The 27,916-nt window shown below is 40.9% G+C and overlaps 1 protein-coding gene across 1 annotated transcript in view; it reads right to left on the minus strand.

Annotated features, from left to right (window-relative positions):
• The window catches only part of ascc3 (activating signal cointegrator 1 complex subunit 3), a 218,877-nt gene that overhangs the window by 106,482 nt on the left and 84,479 nt on the right, over positions 1-27,916 (minus strand). The window contains exons 9-10 of the mRNA XM_030724721.1: positions 27,054-27,257; positions 24,728-24,868 (exon numbers count right to left, since the gene is read on the minus strand). Of these exons, the coding sequence (XP_030580581.1) occupies positions 24,728-24,868; positions 27,054-27,257 (345 nt within the window). The remainder of the gene's footprint in view (positions 1-24,727; positions 24,869-27,053; positions 27,258-27,916) is intronic.

The following is a 27,916-nucleotide window of genomic DNA, read 5'->3' on the forward strand; positions in this document are numbered from 1 at the left end:
GTGTAAGAACCAAGCAGAGCCCAGTATTATAATGGGACCATCAATGTTATTGACCTATCAGTGATTTTAAAGTTGTGACTGATTGTGCTTCCTGACCCTCCAAGTGTTATGAACATCTCATTTTAAATATCTCAAATGGTCTTTCATCAGTTTGTTTAAAAACTAGGACTAGTCGTGATTTCACCAGAACATTTTGTGTAATGTTAAAATTCTCTGACTTCAACAAGCTCATTGACATCATTTGAGAGATTATTGCTTAGATAAATTTTACAAATGATTTCCTGCCAACTTGACTGAGTGAATCCCACTTCCCTCCAGAATATGATTTTAGATTCATGGTCGGTCAATGCCCAATTACTCTTAGATCTGATTATTACAATACTGATAGAAGTTAATTCATGCTAATAACAAAAGGCGTTAGACCATTACTCACTTATTGTGTGATAAGTTACATACAAGCATATCTTATCTGTATCAAATAACATATTTCTTAGTGTCTACATTTTCCATTGCAATATTATTCTCTCTTTTTGAGAAAAAAATACTATAATGGAGTGTGAAGCTGTTCATGGGTGTGCAAATTCCTATTAAACTCTTCCTGTAACAGCAGTATATTAAATTCCCTCTAGTTTGCATTTAAATCAATCTATCCAGCTATTAGAGACTGGCATGCTCAGAAAAAGAAGCGTATGCTCCTAATTGGACGTACTGGTTAATTTAAATGGAGGCTCTGGCAAATAGACCGCAGGGCAAAGTGCTTTTTTAATTGCTTCACAAATACACACAAGAAGGTGCAAAGAAAACATGCAATTGTTTTCCTTAATGGTGTTATTTAGCCTGTTTATCAAACGGTCGCTCTAGGACTGCAATCAATCCTCTAAATTTACTGATTCTTGCTATTTCATAACAAAAAAACAATGTAAGTTAAGGTTTCTCAGATGTAACACTTTAATCAGAAAATGAGTTCACATACATGACAAATAAAGCCTTAAGTGGCCTAGAAGAATTGTTCTTTGTAATAATTCATTGCTGAATTACAGTAAAGAGCACCGGGCATAATGAAAGCCTGCTCACATTTACCTAAAAAGGATGAGAGTGCAGCTGGGTTTAACCAAATCACAAAGATGCTAATTTTTTTTTCAAAGTGCCAAAAGGCTTTGGATTAAAAGAAATAAATAACAAAACTTTAGAGAAAAAAAATGCATCAGACTGGTCATCATGATATATATATATATATATATATATATATATATATATATATATATATATATATATATATATATATATCATGTCATTTCAAATAATTCACTTAGTGGTGCATTCAGAGAACTGATGGCACAAAACCATAACAAAGCTTTAGTAAGGTTTTCTGGGCCACAGGCCACGAGAACAGCTTCAGTGTTCCTCGTTTAGTAACAGATCTGTGCAAATCTGTGCATACAAATGTTTCAGACACAAATCAATGACTAATCAATATTTTCGTACCTGAATTTGTTTGCACTTTACAAACAAAGGTAGAAGTTCATATGACCATGCATACTAACAAATGAAAGTCTGGTAGTTTTAGGAAATTTAAACACAAGTCGTCAAAATGAATACCACTAGCACTACTAATACTACTACTATTATTGTTATCATCACCATCAACACTTTTGCTCATTATTTATAGTTTTCCAAAACACCTTAATGCTCAGAATTACAGATTAAAATTCTAAAGGGTAAGGTGTAGGCCAGGGGTGCCCACACTTTTTCAGCTTGCGAGCTACACGCAAAGCTAGCATGGTTAAATGCGCGTGTGTAGGGTGGTAACGAAACGGATGGACGACAGTTCATCAATCATCTTTTACTTCGTTTCCCCCCCCAACTCCAGTGGGGGTGCCATGCGATCTACCTGCACACCTCTTGTGATTGACCAGTAGATCGCGATCGACGTATCGGGCACCCCTGGTGTAGGCTTTAACCTTTTAATTTAAAGGTATTCCAGTATTCCTTATCTCATCTTAAGGAATACTTAAATATCCTATTTTTCATTAAAAATGACTCATCATTGCAATGTCATGACTTACAGTATAATTTCTTGATGCAGTCCCATAGATGCTAGAAAATCAACCCAGATTGTACTGCTATTATCAGTAAGTCATTTTTCCAAAATGAGGTACCGTTGGAATCCTTGGATCTAGCAGAGTTCAATATCAAAAGTTTTCACAGGTCACAAGGTTTGTCCAATGTTCACGAAAACTGACTCAGATCAACTTCAGGCCAAGCCTAACAAAATTTATTGGATAGATCTTTGACTTTTCACTTTGCTGGCAGATCTTAAAACCTTAAAACCTCTTCCTTGTTATTCTCACAACTTGTTTCCTGGTAACTGTGGCGTCTGACTGCTTAACCGCCCTCAGTGCTGCTTGTAGCTATATTTCAGTTATCTACTAATCAGGTCAATGCATGCCAGAGTATCCTTGGGCAAGGATAACCACCAAGCTGCTCTCTGATGTGTTCATCAGAGTATGGATGTGTGTGAATGTTAGACAGAAAAGCACTTATATGTAGAAAAAAGTGCTTGTATGAATTGGTGTGAATAGGTGAATGAGGCCTGTTGTATAAAGCGCTTTGAGTGCTCAAGAAGAGTAGAAAAGCACTAGATAAGAACCAGTCTATTTATCATTTATTTGCACCTGCTTTCTTGCCTAAGAGATGCAGGCTTCTCTCTTGCAACAGTGTCACCACTCTCCCTGCTTCACCTGGAGGTAAACATGTTTTCCTACATAGAGAAATGGGAGCTGGGCAGTACGCAGATTGTATGCAGACTGCACAAGACTGCTTGTTTAGCACGAGTCTGATTTACTACAGTGGAAAAAACAAAACAGACCAGGGCGCATGTTCCATAAATCCAACAGTAATTTTAAGATAAGATAAGATAAAACTTTAACGATCCCACGACGGGGAAATTTGTGCATTACAGCAGCTCAGTACAGAGAAAAAATGAAAAGGATGAGTAAGAACAAATAACTAAACTAAAACTAAAATAGAATAGAATAAAATAAAATAAAATAGCAAAAAAAACTATACACATATACATAAGCACTATATACATAAACATATATATCAATGTCAATACACACATGTACATATACACACATATACACACACATCAAAACACTATATACAGATATTGAAATATTATATACATTTGTAGCCGGTAAGGTACACAGCATACACGGTATGCATTATATGGGTGAGTGTAATAAATAAAATGTATCTGACTGTATGGATAAAGTGATGGCAGTGGAGGTAAAGTGTCCAAGTGACTCAAGACATTATGAAGTGTTGTACAGTCTAACTGCTGTTGGGATGAATGACCTGTGAAAGCGCTCCTTCCTGCAGCGAGGATGTTTCAGTCTCTGACTGAAGGAGCTGCTCAGCTCACCCACGGTCTCATGCAGAGGGTGATGGGGGGTCCATGATGGATGTCAGCTTTGCTAACATCCTCCTCTCACCCATCACCATCACAGACTCTAGAGGACATCCCAACACAGAGCTAGACCTCCGCACCAGTTTGTCGATCCTGCTCCTGTCCCTTTCGGTGCATCCACCCCCCCAGCAGGCCACTGCATAGAAAAGGGCAGATGCTACCACTGTGTCATAAAAGGTCTTTAACAGAGTCCTGCAGACACCAAAGGACCTCAGTCTCCTCAGCAGGTGGAGTCGACTCTGGCCCTTCTTATACAGGACGTCTGTGTTTGTACTCCAGTCCAGCTTGTTATTGAGATGAACACCCAGGTACTTGTAGGAGACCACTGTCTCAATGTCCTTTCCCTGGATGTTCACCGGTGCTGTAGGGGGTGGCTTCCTCCTGAAGTCTATAACCATCTCCTTCATCTTGCTGGCGTTGATTTGCAGTGCGTTGTTCTCACACCAGCTGACAAAGTCACTGATGACCCCCCCGTATTCCTGGTCGTTCCCATCTGATACACATCCGATGATGGCCGTATCATCTGAGAACTTCTGTAGGTGGCAATGGTCTGAATTGTACCTGAAATCTGAGGTGTACAGACTGAACAGAAAGGGTGAGAGGACCGTGCCCTGTGGCGCCCCCGTGCTGCAGACTACCACATCAGACATTTTTGCATATCCACTTGTTTTTCTGCGCAGGATTAGAATGTTTTCATGCACATATTGGTAAATGAACACAATGTTCAATATTCCCCCCAAAACAGAACTTTCCAATTCTTTGGAACTCTGCTTGAGTGATGGAACACCATTCTTCCAAAAGACTCTAAAAAGACAGTCCAGAATCTCTCATAGGTGTTCCGCTGGGTTGAGATCTGGTACCTGCAAATACCAAAGAATGCATTTTCATCTGCAAGCCATTCAGTGAATCCCCAGCCACTAAAGACAGGGAGACTGCCATCTTAGAAGATATTAATTATGTTTCATCATAAGATAAAGGTGGTATTAGGGTCTTTACCTGACAATACAAAGCACCTTGAGGCGACCGTTTGCTGTCATTTGGAGCTATATAAATAAAATTGAATTGAATTGGTCAATTGGAATAACTTGTATTGATATATTTGTAATAACCATTTAACCCAAGGGGAGAAACCATGCCAACAAAATACACCCACAGTGTAAAAGAACCAGATTCCTTTTCTGTGGGAGTCAAGGGTCTTCCAGGTTTTTCCTTACTGTGTCACAAATAGGATAGACAGTGGTTTCAAATACATTTTGTTCTCAAACCTAGTACTCACAAACTCTGAAAGTTGAGGACTGGTCACTTCTTGCAGATATACTACACATAATTTCATAATCATAGTGTCATGCGCCTCATGCCAAAACTCAAAGCTGTGTGATGAAGTCAAGAAACTTCATGCAACCTAATACAAAAATCCTCTAACAAGCAGAAGTGACAACTTGGGGATAACCTGTCACACCTGTATTAATTTGTTCATGAAACCAAAGTGCAGACATTACTTCTGTTGAGTACAACAAGTACTGCACGCCAAACCAAACTGCAAGCAGTAAATACGCTACCAGACTCCTAGAAAGGCAATGTGTGTAAGCATCACTTTATCAATGAACTGCTGTGTTGTTTGCTGTATAACGGCAACACAAGAACAGAACTCCCTCCACAAACCCACAAGATATTGTCGAGTGACATAGTATTTTATGTAACCACATTGAGTTTACGAGTAATGAAATGCACTATATAAATAAGATGGACTGTGACACGGACAAGCTTCAGGCTCAAAAGAAGCAAGAGAGGCTACAGCATGATCAGTCTGTATGTGTGGTTAGGCACGAGCACAAATGGCCAACCCCTTGAATGGTGGTATCTCATTTACTCAACCTTATGTCACCAATTTTAGTGCTAGAATAATAATTTTTATGAGATGGGACTTTGCCAACAAAGAGAAGCTAATATGGGAGAAATATGCTCTGTCTTTCTAGTTCCTGTTAGTATTCTTACTGCTGCATTTTGGCATTAAATGAAGGCTTTTCAGGGAGCTTTTAGAAAAGCTTGATAAGAAATTATAGTAGTCTAACCTCGAAGTAATAAATGTACAAACTGTATGAAGATCACTCTTAGCAATATTGCACAGATCAAAGTAAACAGCCCTACAAAATTTGTATATATGTCCACTGAAGGACATATCCTGGTCAAAAATGACTCCAAGATTCCTCACAGTGCTATTGCAGACCAATGCAATGGCATCCAGAGTATCTCATTAGACAACACACTTCTGGGATTTTAGGAAGTAGAGAATTACCAGTCATCCACTCCTTTATGTCTTGCGGGTACTTTAACTCTGTCATTTTTTTATAAAGTCAAAGACAGTTTTCCAGTTCACAATAAGGTCTTCTAAAATTAATGGAGCCCCATTTCCTTTTCACCTGATGTGGTATCTGCATTGAGACTGGGGCTAGTAAATTATATCAGGGAGTCAAACCTGATATAACCCATTACTTTCTTTTCAGGGGAACCAGACCATCCAATGTTGTACACAATAAGGGAGCAGCACTATTAACAAGATAACCTCTGTAGAAAAAAGTTTTGGTAGTTGCTCTGCACTGTTAGCACATGGCATTGAGGGAAATAATCCATAAACACCTCCTTTAGTTACAGAAATTTGGAAGGACATCTAGTGCAATTACTTTCAATACTTTCCCCAGTGCATTGTAGTCCATTATAAACTTAAAATCATTCAAAATTATAGATAAAAATCTGCTCTCCAGTTATAGGCTAATGTCTCTGCTTTCCCCAGCAAGCAAAGATTTTAGAAAAATTGTTTCTGCAAAGGCTTGATAATTTTATTAAAAATTACAATTTACTGTGTCACTACCAGTATGTCTTTAGAGCAAATAGATTCACCTCAGTGGCAAAAATGCAACTCATATAGAAAGCAGGGAATAAACTCCGAAGGTGTTAATTGACTTTTAAAAAGAAGTTCTGGGCTTGATTCCACCTTGGCCCGGGCCTTTCTGTGTGGAGTTTACATGTTCTCCTAGTCTCTGCGTGGGTTTTCTCCAGGTTCTCCGGCTTCCTCCCACAGTCCAAAGACATGCAGTTACTGGGGTTAGGTTAATTGGTGATTCTAAATTCCCCATAGGTATGGATGTGAGTCTGATTTGTTGTCTGTGTCTCTCTGTTAGCCCTGCGACAGGCTGGCGACCTGTACAGGTGTACCCTGCCTCTCGCCCTATGATAGCTGGGATAGGCTCCAGCCTGGAGATAATAGGTATAGTGCAGTCATTACAAAATAGCTGTATCTGCGACAGATATTAGTATTAATACAAATAAATAATCCAAATTGGGAGCTGGTTCCACAAAAGAGGATTCTTTGGAAGACTCTCGTAAATGCCCTAGGAACAAGTAAGCCAGCAGTCTGATAACTTGTAGGTGAGGAGAAGGATTTTAAATTCTATTCTAGATTTAACAGGGAGTCACTATGAAAGGAATCTGCTCTCTCTTTCTAGTCCCTGTCAGTACTCTAGCTGCAGCATTTTGGATCAGAAATCATCAAATCACCACAAATCATAACAGTGCACAAACTTAAAGACTAGATTTCAAATGACTTGGATATATTTCCTCTCCACTCTTCCTCCAGACTCTAGGATCCTAATTTCCAAATCATCTTCTCCACCTTTTTCTTGTGGCTGCTCCCTTTGGGAATGTCCACAGCTCTGCTTTCACTCACGCCCTGTTCTTAATCTCCAAAGTACCATCCAATGCTGCCAAGCTACATTCTCCCCCGACACCACCGTGCAGTCATCTATCTCTTTCAGACTGCACCTTCTACATAAACCCCTCCATCTTCTCGAGGGAAGAATACAGGAATGCCTATAAGCATGCAGGAAGGTGGACTTAATGATGATCTGCATGTTTGATCTGGCTTTAATTTTACACCAGATGCCTTTCCTGATGCAACCCTCACCTTTTATCTGAGCTTAGGACTCTCCTTTCAAGGCTGTGGTCGTCCCCATTGCTTGTGCACTTTTCCCTACCTGTTAACTTTTTCATTTTTGTATCAAATGATAAAAAAAATTAACTTTTTCAAAAAATATTCAGATTTTTTAGATGCACTAGTGTATCTGTCAAAGGGTTCAACTTTATGCAATTTTAAAATGTGTTAAATACAAAACTGAAGTATGATTACGACTGTTTATGAATCAATACTGTCTGACTTCTGTTTATTTTTAATTCATTGTTCTTTATTGTTTTCTGAATTCTAGATATGAAAGAGTTGGCATTTCAAATATCTACATATAAATGTTAGGTGTAACAAACTAAAGCTTCATCAGTCAATAATTTGTGTTCTTCATGTTCAAATCTTTGTTGTCAACCTTGATTTTTATAAGTAGTTTATTGTTGTTAAAACTGATTAATATAGAACCAAAAAGATTATTAATTTTTTTGGTCTTTTCTTTTTTTTTCTTGAAACGACCCAAAAGGGAACACTGATTAAAAAAACAAAACAAAAAGAAACACTGACCTTATAATTCAGTTGCTATTCTTCAACAAATGACATTTTTATGAATGAACTGAATGTTACAGTTGCCTTAACGCAGTGATTTGTAGATGTAAGTGATATTAAGTAAAGACCCTTTGTTATGAGTTCATCTTCCAGCGTTTAGATTCTTAAACAGACTTAAGACAGGAATGACACATTGAAGATTTACTGTCAGTGTTTGAGATATTTTGATAGGGTAGACATAAAAACATTTCTTAAGTCAGATCAGACATATTTTACAGACTTCCTGGCAGGTGCACAGATGGATGCCTAATTTTCCCCTTTGGTAATTCTTAGGCTGAAACATTTTCAGCATAGGCGACACCAGTGACATTTCCTGCAGCATTTACAAGGAAACCTTGTTACCATATGATTAGTTATATATTTTATGAGAAGGGACATTAAGGTGTGTCATTGATGTAGCTGTACCTGGGTACATTTGATGGATTGTTTATTTAGTTTATTCAGTAAACCTGGTTTATTTAATAAAACAAGCTACTCTGTACAATTTCATGCAAGAAAGTCCAGGCCAGTGTTACATTTTTAACGCTCTCAAATTATGTAATCTGTGCACATAAATTAGCCCAATTACAAGTTCACTGGTAATATACTGTCAGAGTAGCAGGAAATTCCCACCAGTTAATGTATATTTATTGTCATTATAGCAGTTTTTATTGTGTATTGTGGTTCTATGAGAACGATCACTATAATTCTGTTTGTATAATATGTAAAATAGGTAAAAGCACATCTAGGCACAGGGGACAGAACTGCAATAGTTATAATCTCTGGGCAGCACATCACTTTCATGTATTAGAACTATGTTAAACTGCACCACTCCCATCAAATAAAACTGAAATGGAATGGAAAAATATTCCCTTTGATTTGTGTAATTTTTGCATATATTATAGACCAGACAAATCTCCCGTTATGTCTCTATTCGTATTCAACCAACTAACAGTTACAAACTTTGTTAGCAAGCTGCATCTATCATTTTTCTGGGTGAATGAACACACACCAGTACCTGCTACGTCACAGGCTTAGAAACGGCTAGACTAACACATATCACTCATCAAAAATGTAGCCAAGACTTCTTGGACAAGCTATACGGTCACACTGTTTGACATACAATTCCACTATAAATTATAACCACTATTGAGATGTCCAGTTCAGCCTTGCGCAGTAATGAAAGGGGAAATAAACTGCAGGGACTGATTATTTTTCTGGCCTTTGTATTGGATAGTGGAACAATGAAGAGTAGGCAGGACAGCAGGGAGAAAGAGCGGGGGAAGGCATGCAGCAAAGGGCCATGGGTCGACTCGAACCCAAGCCAGTGACTTTCAGCCCTGAGGCATATGATCAACTGACCACACCATGAGCTAACCTGGCACCTGAGAGACCAAGTTTTGTAATGAGCTATAAACATATCATTTTCATAGCTGGAGCTGATTATATTAATGTGGGGAATGACTCTCTTTCAAAGCAACCTGCAAGTGGCCGTTGGAGCAACTGCAGTTTTTGGGACATTGCTGTTTTTCGTTGTCCACCCCTGAAGGTTGCTGTTTGAGTGGGAGTGAGCTTTTTACTTAGTGGTACAGTAAAGTTAGCACGGATGTGTGCAGCATCACCAGGACACACCTCACTAACTCTCAGCACTCAACTACCAATTACTTACATTGCTGAGAAACCATCAGATAAGAGCTCATCACTGGAATAAATTATCTTTACAGTAAGTGCCATGACTCAATGCAGCATGACATTTCAGTAATGACTTGATTTTTTTTTTAGTCGCCTGTGATGGGCTCTGTCTTCACAATTTCAGTAACCTACAGTTTGTTCTTTTTTTGAAACCCAATTTATGGAGGCAAAATTGACTGTAATAACCTCAGCACCCTTTTTCTCCTTGTGACTTGCCTTCATCAGGAAAGGGTGACTCATTCCTCTGATTTGTCCTTGTTCTAGAATTAGATTAGATTAGAATTAGATTAGATTAGATTAGATTAGAATTAGATTAGATTAGATTAAAACTTTTTTAATCCCCTTATGAAGATTCTGTCAGGGAAATTAAAATTCCAGTAGCGTCTTTACATTATAGACACAAACACAGCAGTAGTTAATAATAAACAGTAAACAAATCCATAAATAATAAACAAACATATAAAAAAATAGACATAAAATGTCCAGCAGATATGGTACTGCACATTAATATTGCGCATTGTCCAGTATTACTTTTATGTTAAACTGGGTTTGTGGTCAGGCTCAGGATGCTGCCCCTTCCCACCCTCTGTCCCCAGGAGCTTCCTGCAGGTGTTAAATGCCCACAGCCTTGGGGTGGCTCAGTGGGTGAGCAGACCCCACGTACAGCACATGGCTATGGTGCAGGCAGGTCCAACCCCTGGCCCTTTGCTGCATGTCTTCTCCAATCTCTCGCTTCTCCCCAACACTTTCCTGTCTCTCTTCACTGTATCTAATAAAGGAAAAAGCATATCTTTAAAAAAAGGTCTGCAGCCTCCTCAGGAAGGACAGCCTGCTCTGTCCGTTCCTGTACAGGTGATCAGTGTTGCATGTCCAGGACAGCTTCTTTCTGGAAGCCATTGACTGACATTTCCTCTCTGGACAGGAGAAAGGCACCTGAAAGTCCCAGGATGCCACCCAACCCATACTGGAATCCACACGGCAGCATCCCTCCAAACCCTTTCTGTTTCCATGGTAACTATTGCAGTTATGGAGAGAGGAGCATGTAAGGAGGATGAGGTAGGTGGGTGGATGATGGAGTGGGGAGGTTAGAGAGAGACGTTTACTAGATTGCGATATGTTAACAACTAACAGCCTGTCAAGGCCAGCTGTAATGAGAACCTTCTGAAACCTCCACTATCAAGTGTGACTGTTTCTGTGTGTGTGTATGTGTGTGTGTGCGTGCACGTCTTTGTATTCTAATGTGGAAAAATCATTTCAGTGAGCACTGCTCTTTTCTTCTGCTCAGCAGATGCCGGGTATTAAGGAGTGGGAGGAATAAAACAGCACAATGATAGTAAAGGGAAGTCATGGTTAACTAGGAGAAAGGTGCAGCTGACCAACTGCATGTTATTCAAACATAACTATGGCACATTAACTCATCTGTAATGATTCTACTCTAGAATACACTATTCTTTCTGTAGGATTCAAATTCAAACAACCTTCAACAGTCATTAAAAAATTTCATACCAACTTATATAAAACAAATTTCATTAAAAAAGATTATACCTTTCATTTCTGTGTTTTTTTTTGTTTGTTTTGAGGAATTCAAACAGTCCTGACACTATGCTTATTATTTCCTTTGTGAGAACACCCCCTGAGCAAATCAGAGCTTTGAAGGTCAGATTAAGAATAGGATTACTCTTCGTGTAGGGGGTAAAAAAAACAAATAAGGAAAGCAAAATAATTGCCTCGAAAAGGGACACAAACATGTGACTCATCCGACCACAGCAGGTTCAGGTTGTAAACCTGCAGAGAAATAACAGCTCAGCAATCAACATTTTTTCATAAGCAAAATCTTAACCACTCAAGCATATCACTGCCTCCTGGGTAGAGACAGAGATTTTGAGTTCCCTTTCAGTCAATTCACTTGGAACAACACACAGAGCATGAGATATCACGCCCCTGCACGTCCTGGTTCTCTGTTTATGCCTTTAGGGCAGATGACCTGTGATGGGGGGTGGCTATAGCTCATGAAGTAGAGGAGGTCACCTACTAATCGGAAGGTTGGCAGGTTGATCCCTGTTTTCACCAGGCTGAATGCCAAAGTATCCTTGGGCAAGATACTTAACCCCAAGTTGCTCTCCGATGCAGCCGTTGGAGTATGAATGTGCGTGAAGCCCCCAGCAGCCTGGGCCTTATGCAGAATAACTAAGGGAGGGTTCAGGGTCACCTGATCCAGCCCTAACTATAAGCTTGAACAAAAAGGAAAGTTTTAAGCCTCATCTTAAAAATAGAGATCCAGACTGGGAGACGTTCCATATGAGAGGGACCTGAAAACTGAAGGCTCTGCCTCCCATTCAACTTTTAAATACACTAGGAACCACAAGTAAGCCACCAGTCTGAGAGCAAAGTGCTCTATTGGGCACTAAGATGGGGCCTGATTATTCAAGACCTTGTGTGTGAGGAGAACAATTTTAAAATCAATTCTGGTTTTAACAGGGAGCCAATGGAGAGAAGTTAATATAGGAGAAATCTGCTCTCTCTTTCTAGTTCCTGTCAGTACTCTTGGTCCAGCATTTTGGATCAACTGAAGGCTTTTCATTGGGGTGGCTGTAGCTCAGGGTATAGAGCAGGTCATCTACTAATCAGATGGTGGTTCAATCCCTGGCTGCTCCAGTCTACATCCCAAAGTATCCCTGGGAAAGATCTTGAACCCCAAGTGATCTCTTGGAGTGTGAATGTGGGTGAATGTTAGATAGAAAGCACTTAAGCTTAGAAAGAAGTGCTTGCATGGGTGAATGAGGCATGTTGTGTAAGTCGCTTTGAGTGCTCAACATAGAGTAGAAAAGCGCTATATAAGAACCAGTCCATTTACCATTTACCATGACATGTGTGAGGGCCCGCCCATCACCACAATCATCCCTCAGTTCTTATGCTCTTCACCTCGCTAAGAACACCTCTGCTAAGTCAGGTTAGCCAGATTAGCCAGATTAGCCAGCTACCACTAGTTAGTTGTCTGCCAGCTTGAAGCTAGCGGCCCCATTGGTGTTAGCTTCCACTGCTCAGTTGGTGTGAGGGCTGTGTTGGGTCTTATCTTTACTCTTTTTACTTAATTAATAAAATTATAATATTGTACAGTAAAATGAAATTATTAATTAAATAGTGAATCATTCAAATGATTAAATAGTGAATTAATCAACTGATTACTTAAATGGTGAATAAATGGTTAGATTAATAGTAAGTGAATTAAATGAATAGTTAGAAGTTGACTCAAAGCTCTAACTAGTAGTTGATTAATTGATAAATTAATGCATTAAATAATGATTGAATCAAATGAAAATCAAATAATGCTCAATCAGTAGTTGAAATAAAGGATCAAATATTGATTGAATTAAAATAACTAAGTAGTGGCTGAAGCAGTGGGTTGAAGAACCAAATAAATTAAAACCGCAAGCGGTGATATCGGGCCCTCGCACTCCGCGCGCGTCGACCCGTGGCGCTCGTCGACCCGTGCCGCACTCGGAGGTTTTGTGATCGTGATGGGTCTCTAGAAAGTTGAATTCTTTTATAGGAAAAGGTATCTTTTGCTCTCGGCATAGACGCAATGGAATATTTGGGGGTGTGGTCACGGCTCCAGCATGCAAAATAGGGCATGGGTCTGATTGACTTTTTTGATGGGCTGTTTGTCTAGATGATGTGGAGCCAATTTGGTCTCACTGGGTGAAATGCCCTAGGAGGAGTTCAATCAAATAGCAGGCCTGAAAATGGCAAAAATTGACACTTTCAATTGAAGATGCTGGACTTCCTGTAGGGTTTGGAGTATGGCTCCAAGAGACTTTTTTGTATGTCTTAGGATGTTACATGAGTGTGCAAAATTTCAGAGCTGTAGATAAAATGTAACTCAGGGGCTAGCTAAAAAACATGGTATATTATGATATTTAAAGCTGCCAGTAGGGGGCGCTCTAACGTTTATGGACTTTATGCATGTCAATGTGTTCAGGGCAGGAGGCTTATCAAATAGATGAGGATTTTGTAAGGAATGGTGAAAGATATTTCATGTATTTCAGAGCAAAACTAATTCTGTGGACGGTCATACAAATTTTCATTTGCTTCTGTAGGGGGCGCTATTGCGCCTACAGTCTTGAATCTGTAGTTATGGATTCAGCCTGGGTGTGTACATGAGTGATTAAATTTTCAGCCTGATCAGACAAAGCATGTGCGAACAAGTGCACAAACAATTTTGGTGGTGAGGGAGAAAAACAAAGGCCAAATTTAATGGCCTGGTGTGACAAGGCCGTTTAATATTTTTTAAAGATTTCCACAATATTTGATGGGCTACTTGTGTAGATGATCTGGAGCCAATTTGGTGTCAGTGGGTGAAATGCCCTAGGACGAGTTCGTTCAAATAGCAGGCGTGGAAATCGCAAAAATTGACACCTTCAATTGAAGATGGCCGACTTCCTGTAGGGTTTGGGGTATGGGTCCAAGAGACTTTTTTGTACGTCTTAGGATGTTACATGAGCCTGTACATTTTCATACATGTAGATAAAACGTAGCTCCGGGGCTACTCAAAAAACATGCTATTTTAAGATATTCCGAGCTGCCACTAGGCGGCGCTCTAACTTTTATGGACTTTATGCATATGAATGTGTTCAGGGCAGCATGCTTATCACACCACTGAAGTTTGAGCCAGATTGGGCAAGTTGGCTTGGAGTTACAGCCATTTTTGTGTTCATGGCGAATCATCGAACTTTGCCGTCCCATAAGGGTCACGCCCTTTTGTCAAAAACTCACAGTTTTGAAAACACAGTAAGTCCAACTTCTTAAGGCTTTCCAGGTGAAATTTGAGATGGTTCTGCTAAACCACCTTGGAGCTGGACCTCCAAGTGTAAAATATGACATTTCCTGTTCCCACTAGGTGGCGCTGCGACTGATATTAAATATTGTCATATGTATGTGTTCAGGGGGGCACCCTCATCCTACTGGAGAAGTTTGATGCACATTGGATCATGTAGGTATGAATGAGAGGCAATCAAAATTTCATGGCGAATGATCAAAGTTCAAAGGGGCATAAGGACCCCTCCCCCTTGGCAAAAACTCACCATTTTCGAGATTTAGATTCCCCTGGGGGTGTAGGTTAGACAAATCAAATATGAAGATGATAACGTCTAAAACCTCTGAGTTATTAGAAAAAGTGTGAGGGCTGCAAATCGCCAAATTTGCATAATTAATTCAAAATGGCGGACTTCCTGTTGGGTTTAGGGCATGGCTCCAAGAGGATTTTTTGTGCGCCTGGACATGATATACATGTGTATGAAGTTTCATTCATGTACGTGAAACACAGCGGTGGGGCTCCAGTTTAGGGGGCGCTAGCGAGCCATTTGGGCGCGCCCTTGCCCGAGCCCATTAAAATACTTAAATTTTCACCAGGTGTGACGCATGTGCCAAGTTTCATGAGTTTTTGAATATGATAAAGCCCCCAAAAAGCCAATTCATTTGCCTGAATAATAAAAAAAAAAAAAAAAAAAAAAAAAAAAAAAAATAATAATTAAAGCCGCAAGCGGCGATGAGCGGGCCCTCGCACCCGGCGCGCGTCGACCCCTGGCGCGCTCCAGCCAAGCCGCGCGTCGACCCGTGGCACGCTCCAGCCGAACCGCGCTCGGAGGTTCTCGCAGACGAGAGAGTAGCTGGCTCACCCGGCTGCTGACGGCTCAGCAGGCTAGCCGTACTTCGCGTCGATCGTCTCCCGCTTCCACTAGGTGGCGTCGGTGAGTGCCCACTAATTAATATGTCACAATGCTCTATGTAATGCCTGCAGCCATCAATGAAACTGTAATGACCATAGGATGATGAGTATCAGTGTCCTACTGATTTCCTGTTGCCACTAGGTGGCGTTATGAGTGTGAAACAAAGCTGATAGAGGGGTGTGTCCGGTCTCCCTTACCCTCCCATTAAGCCTGTGAAGTTTGAGGCAGATCGGACAATGTATGTCAGAGATGTAACAATTTGGTGCACTGTGGTATATGAGTAAAATCCCACATTTAGAGGGTTGCTACGGCAACACCGTTCAATATTCTACAAAACCATGAATATCTTTTGATGGGCTACTTGTGTGGATGATCTGGAGCCATTTTGGTCTCACTGGGTCAAATGCCCTAGGAGGAGTTGAGGCAAAAAGGCCTGAAAAAGGCGAAAAATGCTGCAAAAATGACACTTTAAAGTAAACGTGGCTGACTTCCTGTTGGGTTTGGGCTATCGGTCCAAGAGAGTTTTTTGTAGATGTTAGCATCTTACATCAGCAGGCACATTTTCAGGTACATAGAGAAAGCACAGCCCAGGGGCTGATGTTTAGAATCTCTGTGAATTTGAAATTGAAAAAAGTCCAAATTCAGAGGGTTGCCATGGCAACACCGTTCAATATTCTACAAAACCCTGAATAACTTTTGATGGGCTACTTGTGTAGATGATCTGGAGCCAATTTGGTGTCACTGGGTGAAATGCCCTAGGACAAGTTCGTTCAAATAGCAGGCGTGGAAATCGCAAAAATTGACACCTTCAATTGAAGATGGCCGACTTCCTGTAGGGTTTAGGGTATGGGTCCAAGAGACTTTTTTGTACGTCTTAGGATGTTACATGAGCATGTACATTTTCATACATGTAGATAAAACGTAGCTCCGGGGCTACTCAAAAAACTTGCTATTTTAAGATATTCCGAGCTGCCACTAGGCGGCGCTCTAACGTTTATGGACTTTATGCATATGAGTGTGTTCAGGGCAGCATGCTTATCACACCACTGAAGTTTGAGCCAGATTGGGCAAGTTGGCTTTGAGTTACAGCCATTTTTGTGTTCATGGCGAATCATCGAACTTTGCCGTCCCATAAGGGTCACGCCCTTTTGTCAAAAACTCACAGTTTTGAAAACACAGTAAGTCCAACTTCTTAAGGCTTTCCAGGTGAAATTTGAGATGGTTCTGCTAAACCACCTTGGAGCTGGACCTCCAAGTGTAAAATATGACATTTCCTGTTCCCACTAGGTGGCGCTGCGACTGATATTAAATATTGTCATATGTATGTGTTCAGGGGGGCACCCTCATCCTACTGGAGAAGTTTGATGCACATTGGATCATGTAGGTATGAATGAGAGGCAATCAAAATTTCATGGCGAATGATCAAAGTTCAAAGGGGCATAAGGACCCCTCCCCCTTGGCAAAAACTCACCATTTTCGAGATTTAGATTCCCCTGGGGGTGTAGGTTAGACAAACCAAATATGAAGATGATAACGTCTAAAACCTCTGAGTTATTAGAAAAAGTGTGAGGGCTGCAAATCGCCAAATTTGCATAATTAATTCAAAATGGCGGACTTCCTGTTGGGTTTAGGGCATGGCTCCAAGAGGATTTTTTGTGCGCCTGGACATGATATACATGTGTATGAAGTTTCATTCATGTACGTGAAACACAGCGGTGGGGCTCCAGTTTAGGGGGCGCTAGCGAGCCATTTGGGCGCGCCCTTGCCCGAGCCCATTAAAATACTTAAATTTTCACCAGGTGTGACGCATGTGCAAAGTTTCATGAGTTTTTGAATATGATAAAGCCCCCAAAAAGCCAATTCATTTGCCTGAATAATAATAATAAAAATAAAAAAAATAATAATAAACGAAGCAATTACAATAGGGCCTTCGCACAGTTCGTGCTCGGGCCCTAATAATAATAAACGAAGCAATTACAATAGGGCCTTCGCACAGTTCGTGCTCGGGCCCTAATAAGTTAGATAGAGAAGCAGAGGGCAGACAAAATGTGAGACCAGTGATCACCAGATTATTTTCCACGGCTGTATAAAGATATAATAATCTTTTTGTTCAACCTTCACGGCTTTGAAAACATGTTTTTGTATGTAAATCCCTGATAAATTCGCTAAAACCAGACAAGCATTAAAGTGAAAAACGTCACGCGCCCACTGCTTCAGGAAACGTCTTCCTAAGGAGAGCACGGTTTAGTCGGTAGGTGTCTTCCTTTTTAGGGTTGCCGATTAGTTGAAGACTGTGCCAAGGACCAGCCCGTGCACCAACAAGAGAAGGGCTAAGTCCAAACCACAGCCCGCCCCATCTGTTTTGAGCAGTAAAATAAAATAATAGGTTAGCTTAGAGGAAGCACTCTTCTCGGTGAAGTTGGTTGCAGATAACTGCTTGCAGACTGCGATTTTCTGAGCCGAGAAGATCCATGTAGGTGATATTTTTCTGATTCTTCAATATATAAAATCTTTTAAATGAGAACTAAAGAGTTTATGACTCCTTCCTCCACAACAGCTGCCTGCAGACTGCTAATTTTGAGTGTTCTTCTGTGCAGCGTGTTTGCTTTGCGTTTTGGTAGGAGTACCAAACCAAAGCAAGCAAAGCAGAGAACTTCTGTTTGCCCCTGTCCTCAGGGGTGCGGTTTCTCTTTGCACAACAAGGACCAGCACAAAGGGTGCACAGTTTCCCTGGGGGTTGTCCATGCTAGTAAAGTGTTGACTGAGACAGAAGCAAGTGCATTTTTTCGCCAGCTTTGGTGCTCAACCCTAGAAAGACGGCTGACATTTGTGCTGGGAAAGGCAGCACTCTGCAAGTCTGGGGCCCTGGCTTCGTCCTGGTCCAAAGGCAAGGAGTATTTGGTTGATGTTCTTGCAATTAGCTGGGTGGACCACATGGAGTATGTCAATGGGTTAGCCATAGGTGATCCAGAATCATATGAGACTGCTGACCAGCTTCAGCTTGAGCTAGCCACTTACAAGGATGACAATGACATGCTCGGCCACGCATGGTTTGTCAGAGGGTGAGCAGGAGGTCCCATCATTAGCCCAGTGTGCCACTGCTGCTGCTGGAGCAAACCATTGTCTACCTGTGTCACTGTGCCCAGCTATGAACAGTATCTGAAGCTCGGAGGCAGGCAGGAAGCTGGCTTAGCCAACACACCTCCTATGGAGCTGTCCCTGGTGGCTTTTCTGGCCCCATCCCATAAACATGGTGTGGGCAGCCCCTCAACTCTTCCATTCAAGCACTGATGATTCTGTGCATCTCAGCTAGACAATATTTATCAGGCTCGGGTGGGTGCTGCCCATGCCATGAGCTCACTATGCTCCAGACGTACCAGGCGATGCAACAGCATCTGTGGCTGAACCTCTCGGATGTTCTGGATAGGGACAGGGCTGCTTATTTGGATTACCCAGTGTTTGCTGTCGGGTTATTTGGGCAAACATTCAAAGACAATCAGGCTAAATTTGAACTGAGGAAGAAACAGACAGATGCTCGGCACGATATCATCCCCAGACGTGATATGAAGTCTAAGATGGCAACTAGCTCCGGCAGGCATGCCATTTCTTTACCAACTGCAAAGAGAGTGGTACCCACTGCTGCTGTGGATGGGTGAGCCACCAGCAGGAAGACAGCCTCCAGGTCAAGGTTCTAAGCCAGTCGGCTTGGGGCAAAGGCCCACCTTCAAGTCCCTAAGGAGACCCCACGGCCAGGAGGAGGAAGCCTCATTCCTACTAGCTGTGTGATTTTGTGAAGAGTGGCTCCAGCATTAGGAAAACGTTCTGCCTCTAAGAGCCACAGTTCCCCCAGTGGAAATAATAACACTAATTCTAGAAAGTGTTCATCAGCAGCACATCTCTCTGATTCTAGTGGCCCCTTGGTGGCCAGAAAAGTTCTCATATGCAGAAATAATCAGTCGATTGGCAGCGAGGCCCTGACACCTTCCTCTCTGCAAGGACCTCCTGTCTCAGGCAGGAGCAGAGGTGATTCATCTGCGCCCAAAACTGTGGCGGCTGCCACAGTTTAACCTGTTGAGGTCAAATTTGATAGCTAAGGGTCTGCCCCCAAACATGGTGGCAACAATCCAGAGGGCTAGGGCTTCATCCACTAGAGGCTTGTACACATACAAAGCCAAGGTGCCAGGACTGTCCATTGCAGTGCTCTACTGTGGATGTTTTGACATTCCTGCAGGAGCTGTTGGATAAGGGTCTTTCTGTTTTTTGCAATTAAAGTCTATTTGGCAGCAACACCATACTGCTGAAAGTACTCACTCACCCCTCCAAATCACTGAATTCAAATGTTGAATCACTCCCACGGCCACAGGTGTACAAAACCAAGCAGCCAGGCATGCAGACTGCTTCTACAAGCATTTGTGAAAGAATGGGTCGCTCTCAGGAGCTCAGTGAATTCTAGCGTGGTACTGTGATAGGATGATACCTGTGCAAGAAGTCCAGTCGTGAAATTTCCTTACTGCTAAATATTCCACAGTCAGCTGTTAGTATTATAACAAAGTGGAAGCAATTGGGCATGACGGCAACTCAGTCACAAAGTGCTGGCCACATAAAATGTAAAAGGTGCATAGTAAACCGAGGTCATCAACTTTCTGTAGACCTCCAAACATCATGTGGCTTTCAGATTACCTCAAGAACAGCGCACAGAGAGCTTCATGGAATGGGTTTCCATGGCCAAGCAGCTGCATGCAAGCCTTACATCACCAAGTGCAAAGCACAGATGCAGTGGTGTGATGCTCGCAACCATCGCATTCTAAAAAACATTTAAGGTATGTCAAATGTTTTGCATTATTGGCATGTCTTCAAAAAAGTATAGATAAGTGCATACTTTTCCCTTATGTTAATTCCTAAGTGGGAGACACTAGACTTCATTTTCTGAAGCATTGGTTATTTTACCTAGAATTGCAAAAGGTTTTTGAATCCCTTCAGATTTCATATTTCTGCATAATTTAACCTGACCAAAAACATCAATCAATTAATTACATTTAAATAGATTCCTAAACAGGCATTTCTGCAATACTGGAAAAGAATGAACCTGGAGAGAAAAACAAAAAAAAACCAAGTGCACTCCATAGCGGACAAACTACGTCCATCGGACTGTATTTTTTGCTGTCACATGAAAAACAACGATTTAATAATTATGTGACCTTGACCTCCAGGAGTTACTCTCTGCATAATATCTTGATATGGAGAAAATTTCTTAGATATGAAGTGAACATGAAAAAAATTAGCCTAAAAAAAAATTTTGACCATGTGACCTTGACCTTTGTCCTTGACCCCAGTGACCCCATATTCAAGTCAATCCTTGCTTTGGTCATTTGCTATCTACCTATTGAGTTATTGAACAGACACCAGGGCGCACGCCCGCCATGGGTGATCACATAATATGTCTCGTCTTTCGACAGGCGTATAAAAAAATAAATCAAAGTCTGATCTTCGTGATAGCCTGTGAGGTCACAAAGAAATCCAGGATAACTTCTAAACATCACTTTTATATTCATTTGTTCATGAGTCCACAGTCAGGGGAACACTTAACAACAGTGGTGCAATGGAGTGAGGGGAAAGAGCCATCCCTCAGGTACGCTGCTATAAGCTTAGGCTGCTGGAGCACTTTCCATGATGCACTGACTACTTCTCTTCCACTCCACTTTTCACGTTTGATGTGTTAATATACCACTACTGCATGTAGCATATAAATGAACTTGTGAATTAATTTAATGTGATAATTGACAGACGGATTGGGGCCGCAGCTGCAGTGATGCAGACGCTGTACTGGTCCGTTGCGGTGAAGACACAGCTGAGCGTAAAAGCGATGTGCATCCCTACCCTCACCTATGTTCGCACGCTTTTGATAGTGACTGAAAACGAGACTGCGGATACAAACGGCGGAAATGAGCTTTCTCCAAAGGGTGGCTGGCCTCTCCCTTACAGTGCAGTCATTCAAAAAGGGCTCAGAGTAAAGCCGCTATTTCTCCACATCAAAAGGAGCAAGTTGAAGTGGTTCGGGCATCTGACTAGGATGCCTCCTGGGTGCGCTGTTCCGGGCATGTCCTACCAGAAGGATGCCCGGAGGCGGACCAAGGACACGCTGGAGAAATTATAACTTTTGACTGGCCTCGGTGTTCCCTGGATGAGCTGGAGGAGGTGGCTGGGGAGAGGTTTTCTGGGTTTCTCTGTTTAGGCTGCCCCCCCCAGCCCCAGATAGGCAAAAGATGGACGGATGGATTTACATTCATTTGGGAATGAATAAAAATCTATAGACGTTAAAATAAAAGCATATGCATGCAGATGAACTGCTAACTTGGGCTGGCACAATGTTTAAAATATGCAGCTTGCTGAAGCCTGACGGCAGCCGACCTGCTTTCTCATACCTGCAGCCTGCAGGAGTGAGTCTAAAGCAAAGCACGGAGTGTATGAGACCATATTTACTTCAAGGCTTTGTCAATATGATTTAGCAGATTTAGTTTAATGATATTAAATTGTATTAATATATAAAAAATATAAATAAATGTTTTTTATAAGGCCAGAAAAATACACATGGCCAGTAACAATGTGAGCCCCTGACCCTGTGCTGTTAGGCTGGACACTGAATTCTTATTAACATCTACACCATCAGACTGTCTGTTTACTGCTGCAGGAAATCCAAGTACAGGACAAACCTCAGCTCTGAGAATGCTGATATTATTGATGGGGTTTTTACATTCATGAAAATGTAAAAATAAATCTAATTTTGTGTTGATGTTTATGGCACATAAACACTACTATTTCTAAAATGGAAACCAGCAAGCAGTTCATTTCAAAAGGCCTGTTTTTCTCTTTTGAATATTTGCTATTACTATAAGACAAAATTATTTCTTATCTGATTACTCGATTAATCGATGGAAACATTTAATTGCTAAATTAAATGAGCCCTAATCTCAGTGACTCGTGTTTTTCTTCCACATTTATCTGGGTGTTCTCTTTTCAGAAAAACTGTAACCGCCCTGATAAAGGTCAAAGGAAACATGCAAATGTATTTCATGCAGAAGTTTTTAGAAGTATTGCTACAGTATTTGCCGCTTTCCCTTCCTCATACACTGCGAGCAGTTGAAGTCACGGCAGACACCCCACTCCACTATCAACATCAAAGGTGTGTGATGAAAGAGCCAGTGGGACTTTGAGGGGAGCGTGAAGACAACCAAGGTTACAGAGCATGACATCACTCAGGCCTGTTAAACGTGGACTCAGCTCTTCACTTAAACACTTTGTGGAAATGCACTGCAACTAACCTGGCAAAATGGAGGGATTAGAGAGAGAAAGTGAAACGTGAAGCAGAGATAGTGCAGTACTGCAGTGAATCTGACTAATCATTCTCTTTGTTAAACCTTGTCATATGACCTGATATAAATGCAATTTTAAAACACCTCCAGATTAGCTGGAATTGGCCTCATTTCAGACACACACACCAAACCCCCACCTTTCCGCTTTGTATTCATAAGTCCCACAAGACTTATAAACTTTAAATCTGAGCTGTGCAATCTCTCAAATCCAAGCCTTTTGGATTTAACAGATATGCGCGTTTTTCCAACCTTCCAACTCTAATAGTTCAGTCTTTCAGGTTGGATCCACCAAACTCTACTTCTCTCTGAGCCAGAGCAGCAAAGCTCTCATGAAATATTTGCTCAGCCTGCAGTTTTCATCTCCTCGTCTTTGGTTTCATTGTAAGAATTTCATCTTCTGTTAACACAGAAGAAAAACTCACGAGTTCAACTTTCAGTATATATATATATATATATATATATATATATATATATATATATATATATATATAATAATCTATTGATTACATTATTGAAGCAAACTGTGTTGATGAATATAGTGCAGCCTATGGGTCATTCCCATGACAAACATCAGTTCAGTTACATATTTATAGGTCAATCCTTCATTGAAAAGGCAATTAACTAAGCTGACCATTAACGATGCTGTGCCATTGTGCTTCAGGAGCAGGTAATTTCACTGATAAAGCTGGTGTGATCACATAATTTGATATCAACAAATCACACCAGCACCCAAAACCAAAACAAATTCAATGACATTTTAGTCCATTTCTCACTGCAGACTTGGATTATATTTATTTATTTTACCACACACAGTTACATGTAGTACTCCCCAGCTGTACTGTTTGTAATGCTCAAAGTATCACGTTGTAGCACAAGGAGAAGCAGGACAGGCATTCCAAGAAGCCGTTTATAAATTACTAGCAGGCTAAAAGCAGTCCAACGGTGTTTGAGAAGATGATGTTGAAGGAAAGAGCAACAAAATTAAGAACAAATCAGTTTGTTTGTTTGTTTTGGGGTTTTTTTGGAGCACAGTTTTTGGTGGCACGCCCACATATTCTTAACAAAATGCTAAGTCATTGGACCATTACAGTGTAATGAAGTTCAAATTCAGAATGCTGTCACTGCAATGTTATCAGACCAAACCATTATTTCAGGAGAGTGTATCCAAACCCCACGAGCATACTCCTGACTCAGATTTGATTTTGGTTCAGTACAGCCATATTTGATTCTTACAGTACACGGTGGTGGTTCGATTCATTGCTGGTTCGGTCCAGGTCCACAGTGCACCCCTGAACTAAGGCCTTCATTGTCTGATGTCAGCGGTCTTATTTGATTTGATGCAAGATTAAAAAAAATGGAACCTGAAGTGGAAACACCAAATTAAGAGTTGTAGTGAGTGGATCAACCTTTTTAACCCTTTGAACATCAGTTCTCAGATTTCTTTTGAAGAACAGCAGCACAGTTCTGTGTGTGTGTGTGTGTGTGTGTGTGTGTGTGTGTGTGTGTGTGTGTGTGTGTAAATCAAATGAGTCCACTGACATCATAACACCAGATAGATGCATACAGCAGGCACCAATGCTCCATTCATAATGGGCTGTTAAACAACATGTTTTCATTCATGACCACCAGATGCTTGAGCATTTATAGCTTTATTATTTATTAGGCTGGTTTCATAATTACAGTGGATAAGCTACAGGTGTGACTAATAATAAGCTAAATATTTACAGATATTTGGCAGAATATATCATTAAATAAGGTGCAAAAAATGTCACAACCCAATCCACCTGGGGGTGCTAGAGGACATGCAGAAGTATCAGAGAGAGGCACTTTTAGTTAGTTTGAACTACTTTTTGGAATCATGATAGATCTCAGAGTGAGAGTGTGTGTGTGTGTGTGTGTGTGTGTGTATGTGTGTGTGCGCGCGCACCTGTGTGCGGAGGATCTCTCCTTTGGTTAGCTGCATGTCTCCAGTGAGTTCTTTAACAGTGATGCCCAATGGCTCCAGTCGCTTACCGAAGTAGTTAGTCATCTCAGCTGCCAAGGCCTTCATTGGAGCCACATACACTATCTACAAAGAGAGAGGCATGGAAATTAATAGGACGGAGAAGAAAGTGGCAGAGTAGGGAGGGTAAAAGGGTTGTACATGGCGGTTTAAAGGACACTGTCATGATAAATGTGCACAGAGAGGCAGGATCATTTGTTCCCTGGCTACCAGCACAAATCACAGTTTATTGAAAAATATTATGCCAGCCACTTGCATGGATAAAATTTAATGGTGATTTATGAAAAGTGGCTATTGTCATTGGCTGGCATGGTACAGCAACAATTGTGTCAGTGTGTGTGCAAGCCTTCATGACAGAGAACAAAGACTTTAGGATGTCTGAATTATTTATCTGTGTGTGTGTGTGTGTGTGTGTGTGTGTGTGTGTGTGTTAGGATTTGACACTGGGTTTATGACCAGTGCTTTCAGACCAATGCCTGAGTTTCTGTTTAAGTATTTCAGATTCAGTTTTCCAGTTGTTGCTATATTTCATTTGGACCACTTGGATCTATTTTTCTATTTGTTTTGTTTTTTTTAAGGATGTTTGTAGATGTTTTATTACTTAGTGTGGTTACTGTGAGTTTATGATCATCATTTGTTGTGTGTATTGTTTTGTTATTTATTGTTCTGTTTGTTTGACTCCTCCTCTTCCCTCTTTGCCAGGCCACAGTTGTAATTAAGTAATTGTTCTTAATCTTTTTGCCTGGTTTAAAAAAAGGTTTAAATAAAAATTATTGTAAATTTTAAACATATTTTTGACAGGTTCTCTCTCCAGCCTTTTCAAAAGCCTAAATTTCCATCAGGATTTTTAACTTTACTTTTTTTCTGGCTATACTGTTGAGTTATTGGCTTTAAGTGGGCGGATAATAAGGTCATCGTGTTATTTGCAAATACAATCTTCATTTATCAATAAAACTTTGATAACAGTAGTAACAATGTTTAATTTTATTGCAAAATCAAACCTGTCAGTCAGACTTTACCATGTAAAACAAACTTTACCGTATGTGCAGCTATATCAGTCATTTAAACCGCGTCCCTCTGACTGTGGCTTTTGTGGAGTTTAGCCCAACATCCACAGAGAGGGGACGGTACAGCAGGCCTGGTCAGCTCCAGCCTGCCTTCACCCTCAGAATGGAAGCACAGCAAAAGTGCTGACTCACATATTACCATGTCATTTACTTCAATTATGGATGACTGAGGACCAGTTTGAAAGTAGTACACTAATTTCTGATCAAAACCCTGGAATCTGGGTCTGCATCACTTGATACTGCTTTGCACTGAAGGAAAATGTAATGTAGCAAAGGCTTGAGGTAGACCCAAAGACTCTCCATGTATACCAATTGTATAAGTACAATTAATTATTCTACAGTTTCGATAAGCAAATCCCTTGACATGATGCTTCAACTTCCAAAAGTCAATGAGAAGAGAACACCAGAACTGGCCAGAACTGTTCAACTTTCCAGAAGGTCAGGAAAAGTAATTTTGTATGTGCTGCATGTCTTGTTTCCTCAAGCACTGACTAAACAGAAAGCTAGATAGATCGTTTCATAGATGTGAATCCATTTCAGCTGTTTGGGACGTGATAACAGGTCCATTGGAAAGGCAACAAGAAGGGAATGAGTTTGCAGGTGGTGCCCACAGACCATCGCGCCCTCTTTGCACTCCGTACACTTCCTGACTTTTTTCTAGTTTTGCTTTATGCTTGTGTTCTTCTCACCTCTAATAGCATGAGACAGCCCGCATTGGCTTCACTGAGTCATCAGTGCTTTTAAACTCACAAGTAAAGAACATAAATACAGATACACAACATCACTGAGGTTAAACAAGAAAGTTGCACAAATCAGTAGAACATACTGAGTCTCTTAAAGGAACTATAATCACATAAATACAGCTATCCTTGACTGAAAATTATTGGAGCATTCCTATTAACACCCTGCCTAGAATCTCAGCAAGTAATCTAAATCTCTGCAGGGGCTGTGTGAAATTTCACTAAGGAGCAAACTGAATCTCCAGGATTCATGTTCAAAGACCCCTTCCTGGAGTGACACTGCAAACATGAAGCAGTTATCACAAATCTTTAAGTCAGATTTGGATTTTCCTTGACAGACCAATATACTACAGCTAGGACACGTAAAAAGTTCCAACATCAACTGCACTAATCAGTGAGTTCATATTCTGAAACTGTAGTTGATGTGTGTTTGTCAGCTCAGACCTTGAATTCATCTTTCTTAATGATGCCACCAGGCTGCAGGTGTTGGCGGATTTCATGAAGGACTGTCAGCATGGCGATGTTGGTCTTGCCCGCTCCAGTTGGAGCGCAGATCAGAAGGTTCTCGTTGGTGTTGTAGGCCGTCTCGAACACTATGGACTGAATCCTGTTCAGGCGCTTCATCCCCTTGAAAACCAGCTGCCCGATCTGTGCAAATAAAATAAGCAAATGAAAGATGACTAAGGACAAACTATTAATGCACTCTCATGAAAATACCGTTTACTAGGGCTGACCTGAACAACCCATATATTAAGAATGCCTCTCAGTAATAGTGTTGGGTTACTATTACTACTGAAAATGTTCAATTCTTTGAACTTCTGTGCTTACCGCATGACAGATCTCTGAGACCAGCTACAATCTGGACTTTAATGCTCATTGTATCATTCTGAATCACTTTCTGACAAATAATGCTAAGTGGTTAATCTTTATAAACAGATATATGCATATAAATATGGTGAATATGTAGGCAAAGGAAGATATTTTTGGTGCAGGAAGCTTTGTGATTTCTACTTGTAGCCTGCCTGTAGTCCGAAGTCTAAAGACTAGTAAAGCAGCGACTTTATTTACCAAAATACAATCTTAAAAATACTGTCTATCGTCCGATGATGATTTTGTGTCTTATTGGCTGTATTATATCTGGTTTTGTAAAGGGCAGAATGAACCAGGATGTCTGGCTACACTGAAAACATCTCATCTGTTCTGCCCATAAGTTACAGACTGGTGACCGTGAAGCTAGCTACAGTCTGACCTGGCTGCAGCAGACCTGCCAAGGATTACAACTGTTTTTAAAGTAATCCTCATATTTA

Source organism: Archocentrus centrarchus, unplaced genomic scaffold (assembly GCF_007364275.1).
Source record: "Archocentrus centrarchus isolate MPI-CPG fArcCen1 unplaced genomic scaffold, fArcCen1 scaffold_40_ctg1, whole genome shotgun sequence".
Classification (NCBI taxonomy): domain Eukaryota; kingdom Metazoa; phylum Chordata; class Actinopteri; order Cichliformes; family Cichlidae; genus Archocentrus; species Archocentrus centrarchus.